Source organism: Cebus imitator, unplaced genomic scaffold, assembly GCF_001604975.1.
Source record: "Cebus imitator isolate Cc_AM_T3 unplaced genomic scaffold, Cebus_imitator-1.0 Scaffold121, whole genome shotgun sequence".
NCBI lineage: Eukaryota > Metazoa > Chordata > Mammalia > Primates > Cebidae > Cebus > Cebus imitator.
Window position 1 is genome coordinate 243745 of NW_016107436.1, and position 22439 is coordinate 266183.

The 22439-nt window shown below is 49.1% G+C and overlaps 2 protein-coding genes and 1 long non-coding RNA gene across 6 annotated transcripts in view; 1 reads left to right on the top strand and 2 right to left on the bottom strand.

Moving 5' to 3' along the window:
* Positions 1 to 635: 635 nt before the first annotated feature.
* Positions 636 to 8268, bottom strand: SUPT4H1 (SPT4 homolog, DSIF elongation factor subunit). Its single transcript, XM_017539751.2, has 5 exons — positions 8097 to 8268; positions 7454 to 7560; positions 3274 to 3329; positions 2928 to 2981; positions 636 to 1746 (listed from the first exon to the last, which is right to left on the bottom strand). The coding sequence occupies exons 1-5, from the start codon at positions 8163 to 8165 to the stop codon at positions 1679 to 1681; spliced, it is 354 nt and encodes a 117-aa protein (XP_017395240.1). The 5' UTR covers positions 8166 to 8268; the 3' UTR covers positions 636 to 1678.
* On the top strand, positions 7789 to 9765 carry LOC108312050. The gene is made up of 3 exons (XR_005202026.1): positions 7789 to 7946; positions 8029 to 8415; positions 8616 to 9765. It is a non-coding gene; the product is annotated as an uncharacterized LOC108312050 (long non-coding RNA).
* RNF43 (ring finger protein 43) overlaps positions 9717 to 22439 on the bottom strand; it is a 64619-nt gene continuing 51896 nt past the window's right edge. For all 4 annotated transcript variants that reach the window (XM_017539750.2, XM_017539749.2, XM_037742452.1 and 1 more), the window contains 7 exons: positions 18551 to 18625; positions 18300 to 18431; positions 17561 to 17665; positions 16026 to 16187; positions 15392 to 15494; positions 13372 to 14727; positions 9717 to 11069 (listed from right to left, as the gene is read on the bottom strand). In XM_017539750.2, coding sequence (XP_017395239.1) covers positions 11026 to 11069; positions 13372 to 14727; positions 15392 to 15494; positions 16026 to 16187; positions 17561 to 17665; positions 18300 to 18431; positions 18551 to 18625 — 1977 coding nt within the window. In that variant the 3' untranslated portion in view covers positions 9717 to 11025. The remainder of the gene's footprint in view (positions 11070 to 13371; positions 14728 to 15391; positions 15495 to 16025; positions 16188 to 17560; positions 17666 to 18299; positions 18432 to 18550; positions 18626 to 22439) is intronic.

A 22439-nucleotide genomic window follows, 5' to 3' on the forward strand; every position in this document is an offset into this window, starting at 1 on the left:
CCAAGCAGCCACGTCCGGGTCAGACACCCAGGACAGCAGCTGGGACTTTCCAAGGGACTTTTTGAGAAGCTAGTGAAAGTTGGGTGTTGGCTGCACAGCCTAGGCTTTCTTGCCGAAACCCACTTCTTTCCTGCAGGATGTAAGCTCTAGCCTGGCAGGGTTGCTTTCAAGTTGAAGGTGAACAGAAATCACCACCCAGGGACCTTTCGCAGTTTGCTGGGCTGGGGAAATCCTTGAGAAACTCAGTTTGGAGTTGGGGTTATCCAACCATTCCCTCAGAGCTTGAAGGCACCAGAGAAAATGGTTTTGGTTTGAAGAGCCCAGCCAGTCCCAGTTTCCCTCCCATAGGCCTATGTGAGGACAAGGAAGGGGCAGGTCAGCACTCTGCTCCTTCCCACACACTCCAGGCCACAGGTAACAAGCAAAATCAACTCAAGAGCAACACCAGGTGGCTGAGACACAAAGCCCTAGCACAGGCAGCTCTGCTCACTCACGGCTCACCCTGCAGTTATGGTTCTCGGCATTTCCCCTGCTGTTTTGGCAGATCGTGCACATATTCCATGTATTGAAAAATGGCCCAAAAAGGAGAACAAAAGGATTTCACCTTTCTAATACTTACGTGAAAATTATGTGAATAATTTTCACATAGCTTCGTTTCTACAATCACAACAATCCTGAGGTAAACAGGCAGGGTGTAATCATTCTCTTCTTACAGAGGGAGAACAAGGAACTCAGGGAAATAAAAATAGGGACACTGACAGGACTTCTGTGGAAATTTAAGTAAATGAGAATTTGTGGTAAGTTTTTTTTATCCTAAAACAAGTAACTCCCCCTGGCCCAAAAAATGGGGTATTACCCAAGGTCCCTCACTTGGCTGGAGGAGAAAAGGACTACCTCCTAGAGGGGCACAAACAAGACAGACTAGGACCCAGCAGTCACCCAAGGCCCAAGGGCCTCCAGTTAGGAAAATGTAAAATGTGAGTACATGAGACTGGCCTAAGGTATACGAAGAGCAGTAAAGAGAATAAAACAGATGAGCAGTGAGGGAAAAGAATTATTAAACATGAAGCCTCAGGATTTCTTCAAGGAATACTGCTGTGCCAGGTCTCAAGGGCAGGACGATACAGGCACGAGACACCAGGGCCACCAAGCTGATGGGGTTACCGAGCCTCTGGACAGCACCTTCTGATAGGAGGCAAGGAAGCACACTAGAAAGGCTGCAATCCTGGGCTGAGACAGTCAAGTGGGAGTAGAAAGGCCTCTGCTGCTCTGGGAAGGTTCTTACAGGGCAAATAAGCTCTTACTGTGCCTAACGGAACAGAAGAGGGAGGCAAGGCAGTTGTCATGTCCTTAAGAACTTTCTAGAGGTTCATATTTATTGATATTTAACCTACAGTCCTCAGCATGGGCAAGGTGCAGCCCTGGGCCATGGGTAGGAAAATCAGCATCCTACTCTCTCCTCAATTCCATCTGTTAATCCACCAACCTAAATCCCTCCCACCCCCACCTGTAGTCCAAGGAAGAAAAAATGATAGAACGATGTGCTGCTTTCTCAACAGTCGGCTGAGTCTGAATTGGAGGGTAGGAAGTATTTGAAGTTCTGCCCACTTAGTTCCAGAACAAAAAATAAGGAGAGGCAGGAGGTGGAGAGCGAAGACGCTGGCGGCCCTGCATCTTGCTAGGTCTTTATAGCTGTGTCTCTGGATTTGTAGGCCACTCCTCGACTTTTCAGCTCCCGCACGATTCCTGTGGCAGGAAAATAAACAGCTCTGTAAGGGAAGATTCAGAAGGATAAGATAGGCCACTTAGCTGCCATCCTGAGGGGGTACTATAAGCAAACTGAAGTTCCTAGACTACTTATCAATAGTCCTGCTTGGCCAGGCATGATGGCTCATACCTGTAATCTCAGCACTTTGGGAGGTCACCGTGGGAGGATCACTTGAGGCCAGGAGTTCAAGACCAGCCTGGGCTACAGAGCAAGGCACCATCTCTACAAAATTTTTTTTTTTTTTTTTTTTTTTTTGAAACGGAGTTTCACTCTTGTTACCCAGACTGGAGTGCAATGGCGCGATCTCGGCTCACCGCAACCTCCGCCTCCTGGGTTCAAGCAATTCTCCTGCCTCAGCCTCCCGAGTAGCTGGGATTACAGGCACGCGCCACCATACCCAGCTAATTTTCGTATTTTTAGTAGAGACGAGGTTTCACCTTGTTGACCAGGATGGTCTCGATCTCTTGACCTCGTGATCCACCCGCCTCGGCCTCCCAAAGTGCTGGGATTACAGGCTTGAGTCACTGCGCCCGGCCTTTTTTTAAAAATTAGCCAGGCATAGTGGCTGGCACCTGTAGTTCCAGCTATTTGGGAGGCTGAGGTGGAAGGATCCCTTGAGTCTATGAGTTCAAGGCTGCAGTGAGCTACGATCACGCCACTATACTTCAGCCTGGGTAACAGAGTGAGACCCTGTCTCAAAAAAAAAAAAAAAAAAAAAGTCCTGCTTAGTTGGCTTGTTACCAGTGAAGACCTGGGCAAGTGTTTGGTAAGAATGAGAAGAAAAAGAGGGATACATGTAGTCATCAAAAGCAAAGGCCAGGGACCTGTAGTCCAGCTACTCAGGAGGCGGAGGTGGGAGGAGCGCATGAGCCCAGGAGTTAAAAGAGTCCAGCCTGGGCAACACAGTGAAACCCTGTCTCTAAAAAATTTAAAACCTGAAACAGCAAAAATTCTGGAGCCGCAATGCCTGGATTCCAATCCTGCCTCCTCATTTACCAGCTGGGTGACCTCCGGGAAGTGATTTAACCTCTCTGTGCCTGGTTCCCTCATCTGTAAAATGCTGAGCCTCACAGAGTTGTAAGAATTGGCATTCATTCAGATAAAAAACTTCCACAGATCTTTACAGTAAAGGAACATAGACTATTATTATTATAATTACCTTGGGGCAGGCGACCAGTGACTGACACTGCATATACACCTGGCTTAAAGTTACCTGAGAGAGAAGAAAAAAAGATACGAGATTATAGGGAAGTGAGTTAAATGAAGACCAAATGGAAGCTTAAGCTAAACATTAAAGACGTGATGCAACTCCAAGAGAAGCGCTCTCCCTTCTTTTGGCTACAAGTGTGAAGTGACAAGGCATAGGACACTGCTTCCTTATCTTTCCTACAACCTGACCTTCCCCACCCTGAGGTCACTCACCAGCGCTGATTTCAGACTCCCTAATGGACCTGAGGAACAGTAACAACACAACAACTAAGCCAAAGGCAAAGGGCGACACTTACTGACTCGCTGCCACTTGGAGACCCAGCTGTCCTCTGGACTCATCATCGCAATGATTCTAGGGCGGGAAAAGAAAGGGAGAGTCAGCCTGAGCCTCCCCTGAGCCTGAGCTCAGTTCTGGGATAGGAATCCAGGAAAAAAGCCAAGTATTGAGTCTCCACTGGAAAGCAGGGAAAACTGCTTTCTGATGCTGCTATGAGGCTGACTCAAAGCTAGGACTGACAAAAGTTCTTCGTTCTCATGTCCTTGGCCTGCCAGCCACTGGTCCGTTTCCATCCCAAAAGATTATCTCACTCGGCTCACGATTAGCCTACAGATTCCCTAGAAAATGAGACAGTTTTAGGACTGGAGGGCTAATACTACTGGTTAAAACTACACAACTACAAGGGGTCTAGGGCCTAGTGCAAAGAGAAGGGTGAGAAACAATGGATCCTCCTACCAGAAATGAGTTCAACTTGGCCAAGCTCTTCCTCTAATGATCTATACATATGGGGACCTTTCTCAGAACCTCATCAGTAAGCTGAGACTCAAAGGTTGAGATAATACATGAAAAACACCAGCACAAAGACAAGCACAGAGTAGGCGCTAAATAAGCATTAGCTCTCCTCATTATCCTAATAGTCCTTCCTTGGTAGCTGATTCCAGAGGAATGGTAGGGCTCTTCAAGGGCTAGAAGATGCTGATTGAGCAAGATGGGTAAGCATTTTTGTCATTCAATGCATTCAACCAAATGATTACTGATTGCCTATTGTGTTGTCTAAGCGCTGACATTTGATGGCTGCCTCCTCAATATACCTACCCTCTTCTCTCAGTAACAATCTTGGATTCTTATTTGAGAAGATTCCCTTCCCATCCAAATCCTACATTCTCAGGCATGCACTGTAAATGGAAGGGACCCTACCTCCAGAGGTGACAAGCAGAACACTAGCCCCTAACCCTGCAGACTGATCTGAGATAGGCATGTATGCAGGCCATCCTCCTGACCACAAGTATATTCTTCTCTGTCCTTCACAATCTTTTTTTTTAGCCTTAGGGTCCCTATAGCCCAACCTTATGATTTAACCTAAACAGAATTCCCACCGTTCTCCAAACATATGCTGGTGTTCCCCATCCTATGCCTTTGCTCTTGTCACTCCCTTTATTTGGAATGTTCTCGCTCTCACCTCAACTTCCTAAAGAATCCCAAACTTCTTAAGAGGAAAGTACTACCTCTTCCAATTTTGGCTGAGGTCAAATAGCCCTCCTCTGATCTTTAATTTGCCCACTCTTTAAGGCCTAATATACACTAGAATATACAAATAATTCCTACAACTCAACAAAAACAACAAAAAACAACTGAAGTCAAAAATGAGCAAAGGCTGTGAATAGGCATTTCTCCAAAGCTATACAAATGGCTATAACCACATGAGAAGAGGCTCAACATCACCATTCACTGGCGAAATGGGACACCAGAGTCACACCCATTAGGATAGCTATTACTAGTAAATAACAAGTGCTGGTGAGGATGGGGAGAAATTAGAACCTTTGGACACTGTTGGTGGGAGGAGAAAATGGTGCAGTTGCTAAACAGCATGACAGTTCCTCAAAAAGCGAAACACTGAATTATCATATGATCTAGCAATTTCACTTCTGGATATACAGATGATCTCTGACTTACCATAATTCAACTGAAGATTTTTCAAATTTATGATGGTGCAGAGTGACATGCATTCAGTAGAAATCATTTTCAAATTTTAAATTTTGTTCTTTTCCAGGCTAGCAATTCAGTACAATATTCCATTATGATGCTGCACAGCAGCAGTGAGCCGCAGCTTCTGGTCAGCCACAGTAACATAAGTGTTCTGAGCACAGTTGAAGTAGGCTAAGCTATGTTCAGTAGGTTAGGTGTGGTAAATGCACTTCTGGCTTATATTTTCAACTTATAATGGGCTTATTAGGTTGTAACCCTAAGTTGAGGAGCATCTGTACTGAAAATAATGAAAAGCAGGAACTTGAACACATACTTGTATACCAATGTTCACAGCAGCATTATTCACAAATAGCCAAAAGGGAGAAGCAACCCAAGATATCATTGATGGATGAATGGGCAACAGAACATGGTATACACACATACAAAGGAATGTTATTCAGCTCAAAAAAGGAGGGAAATTCTGTTGCATGCTACAAGATGAATGAACCTTGAAGACATTACGCAAGGTGAAAGCAGCCACAAAATGCCACTAAACGAACCCACAGGCACCTAAGGAAAAGGTATCTAAAGTGGTCAAATTCATAGAGACAAAGCATGGTGGTTGTCAGGAACAGGCGGGAGGAAAGAATGAGGAGCTAGTGTTTAATGGGGACAGATGAAAAAAGTTCTGGAGATGGACAGTGGTGATGGCTGCACAACAATGGGTACGCACTAATGCCACTGAATTGTATATTTTAAAATGGTGCTGGGCATGGAGGCTCACATCTGTAATCCCAGCACTTTGGGAGGCTGAGGCGGGCAGATCACCTGCGGTCAGGAGTCCGAGACCAGCCTGGCCAGCATGGTGAAAACTCGTCTCTACTAGAAAGTACAAAAATTAGCTCAGCGTGGGGGCGGGCACCTGTAATCCCAGCTACTCAGGAGGCTGAGGCAGAGAATTGCTTGAATCTGGGAGGCGGAGGTTGCAATGAGCGGAGATTGTGCCACTGCACTCCGGCCTGGGCAACAGAGGGAGACTCCATCTCAAAAAAAAAAAAAAATAATAAAAGTAAATAAATAAATAAAATGGCTAAAATGGTAAACTTTTTATGTTTATCTTAGCACAATTAAAAAAAAAACCAACCTCAATATGGAAAACTTCAGTGTCTCTCTTACTAGTAATTATCTCATTGTGTAACTCTTGACATCTCTCATAGCAACTACTTTACCCATAGATCAGAGTCCCTTCATTCAATTGTTAGCGCTGATTGGTACTGTGCTAACAAATGAACAAAGGGACCTAAGTATCTGAGTATGCATATGCATGTGTAGAAGCAAAGGCTCCAAGCCAACATCTCTTTTGCCCAGTCTTTTATTCCTCCCTTAAGGAAATCATAGAAGGAATGGTGTTGGCCCATCTTGAAAGAACTTTATCAAGTACTGGGTTTGAGCCCAGTTTGTGTAAAACCCTTAATTGGCCTAGAGGCCAAAAGAAGTTTAATATTACCTCCTTAACCCCTAAAGACTACAGTCTTCTGGCTCCAACGTTAGGGAAGAAGTGAGACCTGACTACTTAAGTTTCTCTCCTTTCTTCTTCTCCCCACTGTACAATCTTGCCAAGGTAAACTATTCCTATAGGGCCTCTTAGGGATATCTAAAAAGCAACAGCTTTTGGCTGGGCATGGTGACTCATGCCTGTAATCCCAGCACTTTGGGAGGCCAAGGTGAGTGGATCACCTGAGGTCAGGAGTTCAAGACCAGCTGGCCAACATGGTGAAACCCAGTCTCTGCTGAAAAAGTACAAAAATTAGCTGGGCATGGTGGTGAGCGCCTGTAATCCCAGCTACTCAGGAGCCTGAGGTAGGAGAATCGCTTGAACCTGGGAGGTGGAGGTCGCAGTGAGCCAAGATCGCGCCATTGCCCTCCAGCCTGAGCAACAATAGTGAAACTCCATCTCAAGAAAAGAAAAAAAAAAGGCAACAGCTTTTGGGCAATGATCTACCATTACTGTACCTTCCCGCTTCCCTTCATTTTCAAAAAAAAAATTTCATGCATTCAACAAACAGATTACATTCTTTCTTCTCATGTTAAGTCTTTGAAATCTGGGGTACATTTTATACTTAAAAGCACGTCCTAATTTGGACTAGACACATTTCAAGTGCTCAGTAGCTACATGTGGCTAGTGGTTACTGTATTAGATGCATAGCACTAGTGTATCTCAAAATAACTGTTGAGGCTGGACGCAGTGGCTTACACCTATAATTCCAGCACTTTGGGAGGCTGAAGTGGCAGGATCGCTCAAGGCTGTGGTAAGCTATGATCATACCACTTCACTCCAGCCTGACCCATAGAGAGAAACGCTGTCTCAAAAAAAAAACAAAAACCCACAAAATAACCCTCCAAAACAAAAAACGAACAGTTGGGACCAACTAGGATTAATACTTGCCCAGCATTTACTTCTCTGGGTAGGGTGGGATAATGCCGAAGAAATGATAGAATCTGAAGCGGCTTACCCATCAAAGGAAGAGCTGGTGCAGTCGTATACCATCTCCCGGTTACCCTTCATTTGTAGATATGCATCACAATTGTCACAACCATCATATTCAAACTGGTCTATAGTCTGGGAGTGAAGAAAAATAAAGGAAAAGAAGAAATAAGCATAAACAAGACAAAAGAAAAAGTTGCTTTCTCAATACTTCACCTGCTCAATTTCTTGTTTCCCTATGTTGACTGTGTTTCCTCTGGTTCCCCACCTACTACTCCCGAAGCTCCATTCCTAGGTCCCACCCTTCCACTCCTTCCTCTCTTGTTCCCAATTCCGTTTTATCTATTCCTTTCTCTAGTCTCCTCAGGGTCAGGCACCCTTTCCAACTACTCACTCAGCTGCAGATCCCCACGGGCCTCTGACCACCAGTGTCTTTCGGCTCCAACGTAAGTCCACCGAACGTCTAAGAGCTGAGGATTCAAAGCAGCCCCAGCTGCAAGACCTGCCCGCGACCCTACGAGGTAAACAATGGCCTCCTTCGGCTTCTCCTCCCGCTGCCACCTCTGAGTCCTGGACCCTACTTTTCTCTTTACTGTCCCACAGCCCCGTTCCGCCCTCATTCCCCCATCTTGGTCCCCCATGGACCCTACAACCAGGCCCCCGACTGACACCTTGACCAGTGAACACAGCAAACAGGCACGCAGATGCCGCAGGTCCTTTGGCACGGTCTCCAGGGCCATCTTCTCCGATGGGAAGAGCAACAGAGATGAAGACAGCCACAGCCTACACACCCGCAGGAAGTAAACAGCTCGTTACCCAGAATGCCGGCCACTTCTGGTGCTTAGACTTCCTCTTCCGGCGTGGGCGGGAGCCGGCTCCGCCCCTACCCCCGGCCAGATGAGATGGTTTCTCCCACCTGCAAGCGGGGAGGCGGGGCGGCCGGCTGCCACCTAGGCCGGGGCGCGTCCTCGCCACCTGGGCCCGCGGAGGGTGAGGCGGAGGCGGTGCAGGGTAGTCGGCGGGTCCCCGGGGGGCGGCGCGGGCGGCCGTGCCTGCGCGGGAGTGCGTCGGCCTGAGCCGCAGCGCCGCGACGCGGGCCGTTTGATCTGTGCTGCTGGCATGGGGCTCCCGTCGCGTTCCCCGAGGGTAGCCCGAAGTGTTGTTTTTGTTTTTTGGTCTTCTCGTTTTAGAAGCATTGGGGCAGTGAATCCAGTGTCTCCCTCTGGATTATCTCTGCAGAGACCCAGGACAAATCCGGGGACAGCCCCACCCCTCCTTCCTAACTGCGAGAGCGCTGTAGGGTTTCCACGTGCCTCCCGCAGGAATGCTGGCTGGGTAGCTACAGGGGAAAAAAATGCGTATTTATCTTTTAAAACTATATGTCTGTTTGCTCGTTCCGGCTGATAATTTATAGTTTGCGCAGTTCTTAGTACTTAGACAACGGTTCCTTTACTAAAGAATATTTGTAGATTAGTGTCCTTTTTTCCCCTTTCATTTCACGTATAGGAAGCAAAATGCCTTGTTCTATGCCACCACACCACCACCACCCCTACCAAACCTTTCTCAGGGAAGCAGAAGGGGCACTTGTGCCGTGTGAGGAAGCGACAGAGGCCCCTCCTGCTCCTGGAGACTTCAGGCCAACGGAGCACCAGCTCTCTTCGTCCTCGCAATGGCCCGAGTGCAGGCAAAACACAGTCATTTGTATTTATCTGAAAGGAGCTTTGGGATATAAATAGTTTCAGGCCCCGCTGCTCTGTCCTTCCAGGCCAGCCTCCTGATTGAAACTGAGCTGCTTCCGGGTAGGCTTGCTTCTTGTTGCCGGTCCCATGCTGTGTTCAGATGGGCTCTGTGACAGGTTTGGATGTTTTCTATCACTGAATAAAACTTTCCACTTTGGAACATGTTTTCTACTCTCTGCTATCTCACCTAAGTCCTGCAGCAACTATGAAGTAGGCCCATTTTATGGACTGAAAAAGCGAGGCACAGAGTATTTGCCCAAAGTCACAAAGTCAAGTCACCGAAGCATCATAATGTGTGAAGTGAACAGTGTAATTATATGACTGAATCACAGTGAGAATCCAGTCACGCTTTCTCTTTCCCTAATCTCACTAAGCCACACTTTTAGGGGCTTACAAACCATTTCTTATTGCCAAGCCCTCTACTCTCCCCTATTCTTTGATAAATCGGAGCCTAGCCTCTGATAACAGAAATAATTTATTTCTTTTGATGTAGAAAGAGATGAAGTTGTTACCGAGTGACGGTCACGACAGAACAAAACCACAAGACCAGACCACATTTGTGGATAAATATATTAGCAAATAAATACATTTCTCAACGTAGTGCCTGATTCAAGCGTCTTTCTGTCTGTTTCAGATATAAATACCCATGTGGGTACCTAGGTGCTAGTCTCCCCACTAACAGGGAAGAAGGTTCCCAGGTGGGGTCCTGTGCCCACTTTGTCCCCACATTCACGTTCCAAATGGGATAATGCCTGAGGGGCCAACAGTGGTCAGGCTGCCCTGGGGTGAATGTCACCCTGCAGAGGCCCCTCAGCCCGTGTCCACTCTGTGTAAGTGGCCTAGGCCAGACTTGTGCTCTAATCCACTCTCCTGTGGGTCCCTGGCCTGCATGGCTTATACTGGGGAGCTGGGCTTCTGGGCCCTCCAAACCTAAGGGTCACACTTTGCTTTTCCTTTGTTCTCCCCCATTCTCCATCCCTGCTCTGAGACAAAACTTCTCCCAGAGAACTCTTTGTTGTCCCTGCTCAGCTGTGATTCTGCCTTTTCTACCTTCATTCCATCCTTCCTCCCTCTGCCCAGATCAAGTGCAGCAGAAATTCTCTCCTTTCCACCTGCTCTGGGATTCTGAGACAGGAAATCTTCAAAGAGGAGTTTTTCCCTCTCCAATATTCTTACTCTAAACCCCCAGAGGAGCTAAGGCTGCTGAAGCAAGAAGGGTTCTTCTGCAGTACCCCGCTCGGGGACAGAACTACACACTAGAATGGGAAAGCTTCAGGGACCCCTCCTCTTAGTGCTCAGGGCTTACCTATGCTCCTGGTCCTTTTGGCAAAAAAGGAATTATAGAGCCTAGGTTGCCCCTGATGTAGCAGCCTTACTGTGGAGGGGCCAAAGCTGGTGTGCAGAGCTCACCTGAGAAGGGAGGTGATAAGGCGTCATGTATTCTGCTGAACCCAATGGCTGGTGTGAACATGAGGCCTGGGGTGACGGAGATCTGGTAGGGATCGGGGAAGGAGCAGCACCTTTGTAACACCTGGCTACCCATAGCTAGCTTTCTGCCCTCAAAAAACTCAGCCTTCAAGGGATCCAGCCCACACACGCCACAGGCAGGAGCTGGCTGCCTGGCTGGACACGGACTTGCTGCACTGCAGGTGTGTTCTGCAGACAAGGTCTGGAGCTGGAGCAGGAAACAGCACCCTCCTGCCCTCCACCACCACCAATCCTCTTCCAGTGCTTCTAGGAAGTATGGCAAAAAGACTGGTGTTTGCTATGGTCCTTTCTTCTCCCTGGAGCAGGACTCTGTGCCAGGCAGGGCCCAGACTCATCTGGAGCACACTCTTAGTTGGAGCTTGGCCTGAACATCTCACACAGCCTGTTCACACAGCTCCTCGAGTTCCTCCTCTGAGCCTGTGTTAGAGAGAGAGGAGAGGAAGGAGGTCACTGAGGGTCAGGCCAGGCTTCTGCTTCTCTCACCTGCAAGAGAGTGTGGCTGGGAGGGGACTACAGGGAGGGAGGAGCAGAAACTATGTCTGGAAAGGGTGGTTAGATTGAAAGCTAAGGGAACATAGGGGAGAGAAAAACAAATCTAAGGAAATATATATAGCAACCAATGTGTTACTAATACTTGCTATTATTCACCCAATAAATATTAAGCATTAGTTGTGAATTTAGTCTGCTACCATATGCCAAATAGAAGACCAAAAAGAATAAGCAGGGACCTGGTAACGTTTTTGGAGAGAAAGTATGAAAGCAAATGGCCCTTACGCTAGTGAGACAGGACAGGAGTCATGAGAGATCCATTAAGGAAGGAGACAGACCAGGTCCAAGTGCAGCAATCAGAAAGGCTTCCTGGAAGTGGAGATAAATGAGCTGATTCTGTAGGAATAGGTACGAATTAGATTTATGGGAATAGGGAAGGTAGGAGAATATTCTGGGCTACAGAATGCTTGGCTAAAGCATTGCCTGGAGAAGGGATAGAAGAAAGTAGAAAATAAGGTTGAGAAGGATGATGGGGGCTGGCTGGTGTGGGAAACTTGGAGGCCAAAGCAGACTGGATTTTTCCTCTCTGTGGACAAAACAGAACATCTGAAGATTTCTGGACAGCTTGTAATGCAGATGATGCTGGCAGCAATAGGGAGGGTAGGTGAGCAGGAGAGCAGTGGCACACAACTCTATGGGACATACTGGATGAGCAACACTCAGCCTTCAAGGCCCTGTAAGAGGGAAGGGAAGAGCTAAGAGGCTCCTGCATCGATCTTTAGGCTATACCAAAGACACTGGCAGGGCCAGTACCGGACCTGAGGAGAACATGCATGACAAAGCTAGCCAAGATACAGTTAACAGAACCTGGCACTGATTAGATGTGAGAGGCAAGGAAAAGAGAGGCACTGAAAGTAGTTGTGAGTTTGAAAGAAAAGGGAGGTAGTGGTCTGGCACTGGCAGCACTGAGAGTACACACGATAGGGCTGGAACGGAATCACAAACACATAGCCAAAGCTTGCAGCACGTGGCTCTCTCCCCATGGACCAGGATTTCCTGGATGGCAAGTTCCATGTCCTCAGAGCCTAGCTTGGAACCTAGAGCAAAGCAAGCATATAGTCAGAAGGAAAAAAAGGAGGGAAGGAGAGAGGAAGTGAATGAATAAATGAATGAATGGATGAGAGCAGCTCTAGTCCTACATGAAGAATTCCTACACTGAGAAATATTTCAGGACCTTTGGGTCACCTCCTAGGGCAGAAGGGTTCTCCTAGTGATGGCTGTAGACAGAGTCCTGTCATCCATACAATGGGGGAAGATGGGAGAGTGGAAGGTGGAAGATCCTGGATGGGGAAGAGGAGTATGTGGGCAAGTAAATACCATGTTAAAGTTGAGAACTTACATGAGCACCACTTATTATAATATAGGGATGCACTGAATCCCCAAGAAATTGAGGTTGGTCTTATTAATAATGGTGTATGGAAAGGGAGTCCTCTTTGTTCTTTTACCACAGCGGGAGAGAGAAAACCTAAGGCCCCACAGTGCTGCTGGGAACTATCTGTGGTTTCTCTCTCTCGCTCTCCTTTTTTCTCGTTACTCACATATCTCTTCTTGTATAGTCCAGTATTATGGTTATCTGTAATTATTTCTATAAGATCATGTTCTCCCCAGGGAACACTTCTTGGCCTTCTTTGTATTTAGAACTAATACTGAGCTGTAAGCGTTGGTAGAACTAAACCAGTTATTAAAATATAGAAACATTTAAGTTTGAGCTGCTGCCCCAGACCACTCCAAGTACCTTTTTTTATTTTTTGAGATGGAGTCTCGCTTTGTTACCCAGGCTGGAATGCAGTGGTGCCACCTTGGCTCACTGCAACCTCCGCCTCCCAGGTTCACGTGATTCTCCTGCCTCAGCCTCCCAAGTGGCTGGGATTACAAGCATGAGCCACCGCACCCGGCCTTCCAAGTGCCTTTCTGATGCCTCAGCCACACTGGTACCTCCCTAGGACCTCCCTGTGATCTGCCAACTAAATGGGTAGCACCTTTTAGAGCTGGGGTGTTCCAGCACTCTAGCCAGCATGCTATGCTGTCCCAATGGTTAAGTATTTTCAAATCACTTCTGCTGTATCCTTCTCAGCTTCCATCAACCCTTTGTTGGCTGACTTCACCTGTCCTGAAATATTCAGCTCTAGTCTCCTCTTCCTACCACACCCACTTCCCCCTGAAAACTCACCAGGCTGGGCCAGAAGCACCTGGCAGTGTGGATAAGGGCACGGCCTGCCCTCTGCAGTGTCAGAACTCCATTCAGAAGGCCCCTCCCCAGGTGGATGTGGTTCCAGGGGCCGGCGAGGAGCCAGACACAACCACACTGGCTGTGAATTTGAGTAACAGGGGCCTGGGGTTTCTGGTAGCAGCCTCCTGTCCAGTCCTGAAGGTCCAAAGATCAAGGGGTATGCCTCTGGGGACCAAGGATATGCCTGGTTGGGGCTGTAATGGGGAAAAATCTGGCAAGCTGGGTGCACAGTTGCATCCTGGGGCCGAGAAGCAGGGGTGGGCTCAGAGGGACCCCCCCGCCGTTTCCTCTGTGGGTGTCGGGCAGAGAGGCTGGATTTTTGCAAGTTGAAAAGACTGCTGGTACTGGGGCAGATGCTGGAGGCTTCAACTGGGCCAGGGGCTGGCTCAGGGAGGGCCCTGGGCCTCTGTGGGTTAGAGAGCTGCCCTGAAGGGGCTGCTGAGTTGGATCTGGTGACTTGCTGATCAGCAGAAGGTGGCTCCAGCTGGGGCTGTGTCTGAGGAATAGGAGGCCTGGACTGGGGGACCCCAGTTTCTGGGCCAGGCTTCCTGCCATGCCACTGGAACCGCTTTTTGTAGTGGTGGTGCCGGTGGCGGTGGTAGTGGACATGGCTGGAAACCTGGGTTTCCCCTGTGGGCACCACTGAGTCTAAGGAACGAGGCCGAGAGGTCACGCTGGGCTGCATGTCCACCCGCTGGGGATCCCCTTCAGGGCTGCAGTACACCAAGGGGTCAAAGTCACTGCTCAGGGAGCTGCAGAAAGTAGAGCTGCTGCCATGGATGCCCTGTAGGCTGATGTCCGTGCAGTTGACCACAGAGTCACTGGAAGAGCCATGACAGGGCCCTGAGCTGGAGTCACTGGCTGGCCCATCTGCCAGGTACCCACTGCGTTCTGTGCAATAGCTTTCTCCAGATCCACTGCTGTCGGGGGGTCTGGCCCGGCGCAGGGGCACTGGGCAAGCAGCAGGGTGCTGTGAGGTGCACTGGAGGTGGCTCAGTCCCCAGCCCTGTGCATAGGAGTGTGGGGCCCCTGCCAGGTGCTGCTGCTCTCCTGGAGCCCAGGGATGTGCAGCTCTGGGGAGGCGGTGATGCCGAGGGCCCATGCCTGGCTCCTGGGATGGCAGGAAGGGACCCGGTCGTGGGGGCCGAGCCACTGCACTCTGGGAAGGGCCCAACAGGTAGGCAGCAGGGAGGTGGTAGTGGGCATGGCCAGGATGCTGGCGAATGAGGTGGAGTCTTCGACCTGGTTCTTGGTAAGATCGAGAGGGTGATAGGGACTGGGAAAATGAATCTCCCTCTGAAAAAAAGAACCAAGAGCACAGATGTTTAAAGCTACAAACCTATAGAGAATGCATTCAGAAAGATATGGCTGTAGCTAATCTATTTGACCCTGCATAGCCTGTGAGCTCAGAGTTTGGGGGACCAAGGACGTGCCTAACCTGACTGTGCTCTGGGACTTTCTCATTTCCTCCAGTCAGGATGTCTGCCCGGGGAGGCCCACTATGTGTGTCAATCCCTGCTTCTCCCATCAGCCATTTGGAGCTCTTTCACCCAGGACCACTGCTAGCCCATAGGGCACCTGTGGGTACCTGGGAAAAAGGTTCTCTTTCCTCAAGATATTCATTTCACTTTCATCTTTTAGAAAATTATCTTAACATACTGATTTTGTTAGAATAGGATGCTTTATTGCCAGAAAATTGGAATAATAAACATACAAATCACCCAGATTTAGAATCAACAAACTTGTCATGAAATACAAATAATTTTTACCATAATAAAAATATCTACATTGTGAATGACCCTTCCCCTCAAGTGAGGCACTCTGGTACAGTGCACAGCCTATACAACTATGGTGGCAGTTCTGCTTTCTCCCCGGCTTCAAGGCTCAACCCTTTCCCAAAGGGAGTCACATTCTAGACCCATCCGCCTGCACACAGGGGAGTCCTCGGCCCACCTCCTACCTATGATGTTGAACATGCAGAGGGGGCAAGTCCGATGCTGATGTAACCAGGGGTCCACGCAGTTACGATGGAACTCATGGAGGCAAGAAATGACCCGTAGTTCCTGGAAAGAAAGGGGGAGTCCAAACCAAAGGTTTCTGGAGCCATAGGAACTGCCAGGAATCAGGATATCCCCCAACTCCCTTAGGCCTCTCCTTCTTGCTATTATCTACTTGCAAAAGACCTCACAGTAGAATAGGAACGGTATGAGCTTTTGTATCACGTAGACCTGGATTTTGCACTTAGCTGCATGACTTTGGGCAAGTTTCTTAACAGACAATTTTCTGCTGTAAAATGAAGATAAAAAATATATCTAACCCCACCCTTCACTGCCATGGGTCTAAAATGAGATAATGCATCCAAAGTACCACTGCAGCCTGGCACGTGGTACATTCTCAACAAACGATAGTGCTCTTTCACTGGAAGGCCAGAAAGTGACCAAACCTCAGGCTGGTCCCTGATCTCTGCCTCATGCAGGATACATGGGAAACAGATGTAGCCAAGGTACTCATCCCAGCCCTAAGCCTGTCCACCCCTGCTCCAGCTTCAATCTCCCCAGACTGGTCAGGGAGGTAAACCATAAGATCTGCCTTACCTCCCCCTCAGAGAACTCCTCCAGGCAGATGGCACACACAGGGGCTGAGCTGCAGCTGCTCCCCGAGTCTGGCCTCTTACCTCGAGCCCGCCTGCAGCTGGCCTTGTACCTCCTGGTGGCCAGCTGGCTGATGGCCCAGGCTGTTCTCTGCTGAAGTGGATCCTGGGAAGAGGAATGGGGTTCAGAGTGGGGCATGGGCTCCCCTTCCCTTCCTCTCTGGACCCCAGCTTGGACTCAGTTAGCAGTCACTCAGGTAGATCACATGGCCAATTGAACATCCTCAGAAGTTCATCTCCTTGGAGCTCATATGTGTCTCTGCCAAGCACGCCAAGCCCTCCCAGTCCACCCACTTGCTTATACCATTAGCTTTTCTTCCTTGGATGACCCATGAGGGAAACTTTTTATCCCACTGCTGTTTGACATTTCAACTTGGATATCTAATAGGCATTTCAAACTTATATGCCCCATCCTATTAACCATAAGCTAATCTCTAACCACATGCCTGGCTTGCCCCAGTCTTCCCCATTACAGCAAATGGTAACTCCGTTCTCTTAATTGCTCAGGCCAAAAATCTTGGTGCCATCCTTGAGTCCTCTCTCTCACACCCCACAAACAATCCATTACTAAATCTGTTGGCTTTGTCTTCAAAATATACCCAGAACCTAACTATTCCTCACCGTTTTAACTGCCACCTTCCTAATCCAAGCTACCATTACTGTCACCTGGATTCCTGCAATCGCCTTTTAGCTGGCTTCTGTTTCCAGCCTTGCCTCCTTGTAGTCTATTCTCATTGCAACAGCAAGAATGATCATGTTAAAACATAAGTCAGATTGTGACGCCCCTTCTCTCACAACACTCCAATGGCTCCTGTTTCACCCACGGGAAAAAACAAATGACCCGTAACTGGGCCCCCACCGGCTACTCTGCCATCTCACTCTCTCTATTCCAGCCTTCATGCTGTTCCTCAGACACTGCCTCAAGGCCTTTGCACTTACTGTTCTTTCTGCCTGGATTTCTTTCTCCTCAGACACCTGCACACATCACTCCCTCACCCATTTAGGGTCTTTGCTGCAAAGCCATCTTCTCAATGTGGCCTTTCTTGGACTTGCTTTTAAAAATTAACCCTGTTCCCTTGTATTCCCTCCCCACTTGGCTATCAGCATTATTATTTTTTCTCCATAGTACATACCACCATCTAAAACATTATAGATTTTATTTATTTAGCTTGTTTATTGTCTGTTTTCTCCCTCTAGGATGAAAGCTCTTTGAGGATAGACGGTTTTTGTCATTTTGTTCACTGTACTACCCTCAGCACCTAGAACAGTGCCCGACATGTAATAGAACTTGGTGTATTTGTTGAATGAATAATATGAGGAGAGGCTGCTGGAAATCAACAAAGACAGATGCTGGGCTATTTGGATGTAAACAGTTTCATGGGTATACAGGTGCCTTCCTTCTTCACATTCTCCCTCCTGCTCCCCACCCACCCACACATGTGCACACGTTCACCACCGCAAAGAGCCCACACTGCTCACCGGCCTGCTGTGGCGGGGGCGACACCGGATGCGCAACACCGAAGCCAGGATGACCACAAAGATGGTGCCCACCACTGTCAGAAGGATCCACACATCATAGTCTGGCTGGGGAGTGAGCAGAGAGGGAAAGGTCATACTTCAGGGAGGAGCTGGGTCAATTCTAGAGGACACACAGGAGGTTCAGGAGGTACATGGCTAACTGGGGGTTACCTCAAGTCCTCCATCTGAGGGGATGGGGAGGAACCTGCAAGTGGGATTAGGCGGGCCTTCGCTGCTCAAGGGCACTCAGAGAGGGTTGTCCAGATGCCAGCTGGGAAAAGTACTATCTCAAAACCCATGTGCTTGGGGAAAAAAGAGAAAGGGACCCCTCTGCAAGGTGGGAGTCCCTTGCCAGTGAGCAGATGGTTGAGGTTCTTGGCCAGTAGAGAAGCCCCAACCAGGGGTCGTGCGTTAGGGATCAGGAGACCAGGGTTTCATTCTGTCTCTGCTATTCCATGCCATGAAGCCACAGAGCTGTAAAGAACTTTAGAACTCATCTGTCTTGATCTGTTCATTCTGCAGGTGAGGCCCAAAGATGGGGAGAAACTTGCCCAGTGGCACACAGCTGATGGATGAAGTTGAACTAGAGGGTTTCTAGGATCTCTCTCAGGTCCAGGAGTCTAAGGGCTTTTGGTGGGAGTTGCCACAGGACAAAGTGGGGGTGAATGCAGGGCAAGGTCTGGAGGTCTTGTGTACTTACCCAGGCCGGAGGCTCCTTCAGCTCGATCCTCACATGGGCCTTTCGGTTCTTGTACACAAACTCCATCAGCTTCTCAGCATCATTACCCCAGATCAACACTACTGGCCAGGTCAGCCCCAGTGGCTGCTGCAGCTACAGGGGGAAGGTGCCCACAGGGCTGCTGTGACTTCTCCCTGCCCTTCTCTCCCCTCTGAGAGCTTTATCTTCCTCCATCCGGCCCCCTCCTTGAACACACAAATGTCCCTGAGTACCTGCTCAGCAGCAGCTCGATCCTCAGTGATGTCAAAGAGGACAGCACTGGCTCCTCGCTCACCTGCCATCCGGGCCTGCAGAGGCACACAGCAGAGGTTGGGCTAGGCTCGGGGAAGGACAGAGCCCACCCACAGGCTAGCCTCACCCTCACACATCTGTCCCTTCCTAGGATTTTGCCCACACTGCACCTCTGCACGCTCACATCTATGTATGCAGGGGGTCAGAGGGTCTAGGATCTCCTATTCTGCCTCCTGAGCTCACTCAGGTCCCCACTGCCTTCAGAGGATAATATCTAGCATTTCCTTTTGTAATGGAACAAACCCTTAAGAAGGGTTTACTGGGTCCGAGGTGGTGGCCCTGGCTCTAGGGCTAAAGACAAGTAAGACACAGCCCTTGCCCTTAGGGTACAATCAGCCTGCCTTCACTAAGAGGTGTGAGCACAAAGCGCAGGAGTGACCTGCACCCTGTAGGAGGAGGAAAGAGGAAGAAGGGGAAAGCAGAGAAGCAGAATTCTCCTTCAGACAGAGCTGGGCTTTGGGGAGCTCTCCTTCGGATGGAGCTGGGCTTTTCAGGACCCAGCCCTGCCTGCAGGGCATCTCCCCAGCTCAGGCAAAGGTGTAAGAGCCTGGGACAGCGCTCTCACCCAAGGCCACCATCACAAAGCCTCAGTCTCAGCCCATCTCATGGGCTCCCTCTCCCTGCCACACTCTACTTTGCCAAGTCTTTCTCTGGCTCCAGTTCAAGGACTTAGAGGAGTCTCTGTCCAGTGTTTTATCCTTTCGTCCTCTCCCTTACGGTGGCATTAGAGACAAAAGTGGGGAGGGTCTCTAGTAACCCACATGGTGAATGTGCACATGTGCCTGTTCACCAAGGGCTCCAAGAGTAGCTTGAGAAAGCACAATCTAGCCAACCAGGCAAAATGGATAGCAGCCTGAGAAGGAGAACAAAAAGCAGGAATCCAGGGTGGGTGGTGGGGGAGAGGGGAGTAAGAAAGGGAGATAAGAGCTAAAGGTCGGGGGAGGGGGGAGGCACACCGGCAAACAACTAACAGGCACCGTGAGGAGCTGCTCCTGGCCTTGGCCTGGGGCCTCCTGGCCCAGCACAGCCACCCCTCAGCCTTCTTTCCTAGGGCAAAGGTTCATCTTCTAATGGCATCAGGCTGTGATTTCACATCCCTGGGTAGCCCCACCCTACCCCAAGTCTCTGGGGTCTTCCCACAGGCAGTGAAGGAGTTAACCCTCCTGCTAGTAGTGGTGGCAGCAAGAAGAGCCAGCTGGGACTTAACTCACAGGCTCAGCACTTTGATCTCTGCCTGTCTTCCCAGGGAGAGCCTGTCAGGGCAGGTCTCCTGCCAGGCAGGCTGGGAGCAGCTCCTTGCTCCAGGTTCCTGCTCTCCACTCCCCAGACAGCGGCAGAGGAAACACTCAGGTGGGGTTTCATTTTGATCAGGAAGGTAATTTTCCTAGGGCCCAGCCTTACCAAGCTAATTGACTGGAAATTCACAGGACCAGTCAATTCCAGAATGGAACTGCTGAAGAAGTTGAGAGGTTTGTGGCTTCCATCTTCCCTACTCACTTCCTCCCAGGAAGTCCACCCAATCTAAGCTTCTCCAGGCAGGCAGAGACTCTCCAATCTTCAGAACCCTCCTAGCCAGGGTATGAGAGAAGTACCAGGGGAAATAGAATCCCTGGTAGGGGAACCCTACTGGTGATCTCCTATTCCAGGATTTGGCCAAGGGACAGGAGAGGTCACCCCAGTAGTCACAGAATTGAGATTCCCAGGCCTTAGTTTTCACATCCCTAGAACAAGACCTTGGACCCACCCTGGCCTGGAAGAGCACGAGTAAGGGCAAAGACTTTCTTCTTTGGAGATTTTGTTACTTCCCCACCCCTCTCTCTTTGAAGAATTGGGGTAGGAACAGTGGAAGGCAATTACCGTGACATTCAAACACTCCAGCCCATTACAGCCCATAATTACAAAGTTGTAAAGCGATCAAAGAGCCCAAAGCATTGGCCAACAGGGGAAAACAAACAGGACTTTCAGGCAGTGGGTCCCTCTGTCCAGAATTCTAGGAATAAAAAGCAAGATCTGGAGACATATAGCAACCCAATCTAGGGCTATCTATGCCTCCTGTCCACCTGACCCCAAGAAAGTCTGTGGGAGGCAAAAAGGAAAAAAGTACTTTTTTGGGGAGTGGAATCTGGAAAGCAGAGAGAGGATGGGCAGGCCCTCGTGACAGGAAGGTGGTTTTAGAAAGAAGCCAGAGAGCTCTTTGGAAGTTTCACAGTTGGCCAGCCCTAGGGGCAGCAGGCAAGGCTGCCACAGCCTCTAGCAACAGGAGCCATGACAGAGAGAGCCATGAGAATGAGTTGCAATGCTTACTTGCCAGACTCACGGTCAGCTGCTGCATTTCTCTGGGTCTTAGATTTTCCTCTCTAGACAAGAGTCCCTGTGTATCTTTTGATGAGTGTATTTCACTCATCAAAAATGAAGCCCTTACTGTTCCCAGAGCACCAAGCCAGGGAAGGCCAGGCCCTCCAAAACAGCTCATAATATAGTGGTGGAGACAAAGCATATACATAAAACTACAATGCTGATAATATTCTAGAGCACAAAGGAATAGAAACAGAAGTTTCCAAACCCTTTTCACTCCAGAGGGCCCTCCCCTCCACCATCCCCTCCACCAACACACAGACACAAAATCTGGCACAAATCTTCAATATACAAAGCAGATAAAAGTGAGGCTGCTTACTCTGAGGTAGGGGTGGGGCAGGAAGGACCCTTGGCCTCTCCCCTCCACCCACCAGGCACCTCCCGGAAACCTAGACTTCGCAGAAGATGATGTTGAAAGCATGCACAGACACCCTACCCGCTGAAGCCATGCCCCCAGGGAGGGATTTCTGCTCCTACTGGGCTGGCTGGGCAGGTAAGGAAAGATTCAGTAGCAAAGGTGGGATTCCTCTGGGCTTGAAAGTTAAGGGTGGAAGGACGGAGAAGGAATATAAACCTTTATTGAGATCCGGGGCCCAGACTGCCTAGAGTTGAATGCTGGCTCTGAAATAATTAGCTGTGAGACTTTGGGCAAGTCACTTCACTACTCTATGTGTGTTTTCTTTTCCTGTAAACTGGGATAATAACAGGACCTAATCCATAGGGTTGTTATGAGGACGACATAAACGAATCCACACAAAGCATTTATAACAGTGCCTGGCACATGGTGTTGCTTCAGTGTTAGTTCTTATTATATCAACTATTATTTTTATTAATTCTTTAAAATTAATTTTTTTTGAGACAGAGTCTCACTCTGTTGCCCAGGCTGGAGTATGGTGGTGCAATTTCAACTGATGGCAATCTCCGCCTCTCAAGTTCAAAAGATTCTCCTGCCTCAGCCTCCCAAGCAGCTGGGATTACAGGTGTATGCTACCAGGCCCGGCTAAGCTCTATCACCAGGCTGGAGTGCAGCGGCATGATCTCAGCTCACTGCAACCTCCACCTCCCACATTCAAGCGATTCTCCTGCCTCAGCCTTCCGAGCAGCTAGGACTACAGGTGCACACCACCACACCCAGCTAGTTTTTTTATTTTTAGTAGAGACAGGGTTTCACCATGTTGGCCAGGCTGGTCTCAAACTCCTGACTTCGAGATCTGCCTGCCTCGGCCTCCCAAAATGCTGGGATTACAGGCGTGAGCCACGGCACCCGGCCCTTATATCGACTATTATTAATACTACGTGTTTTCCACATGTGATTTCGTTTACTCCTCACAACTCTATAAGACAGTCATCAGCCCCAATGAGTTGGGAAACTGAGGCTCACAGCGCCTGAATAATTTGTCCAGGGTCACCAACTGAGAAGCAGTGGAGGCAGAATTTCCACCCATGACCTCAGCT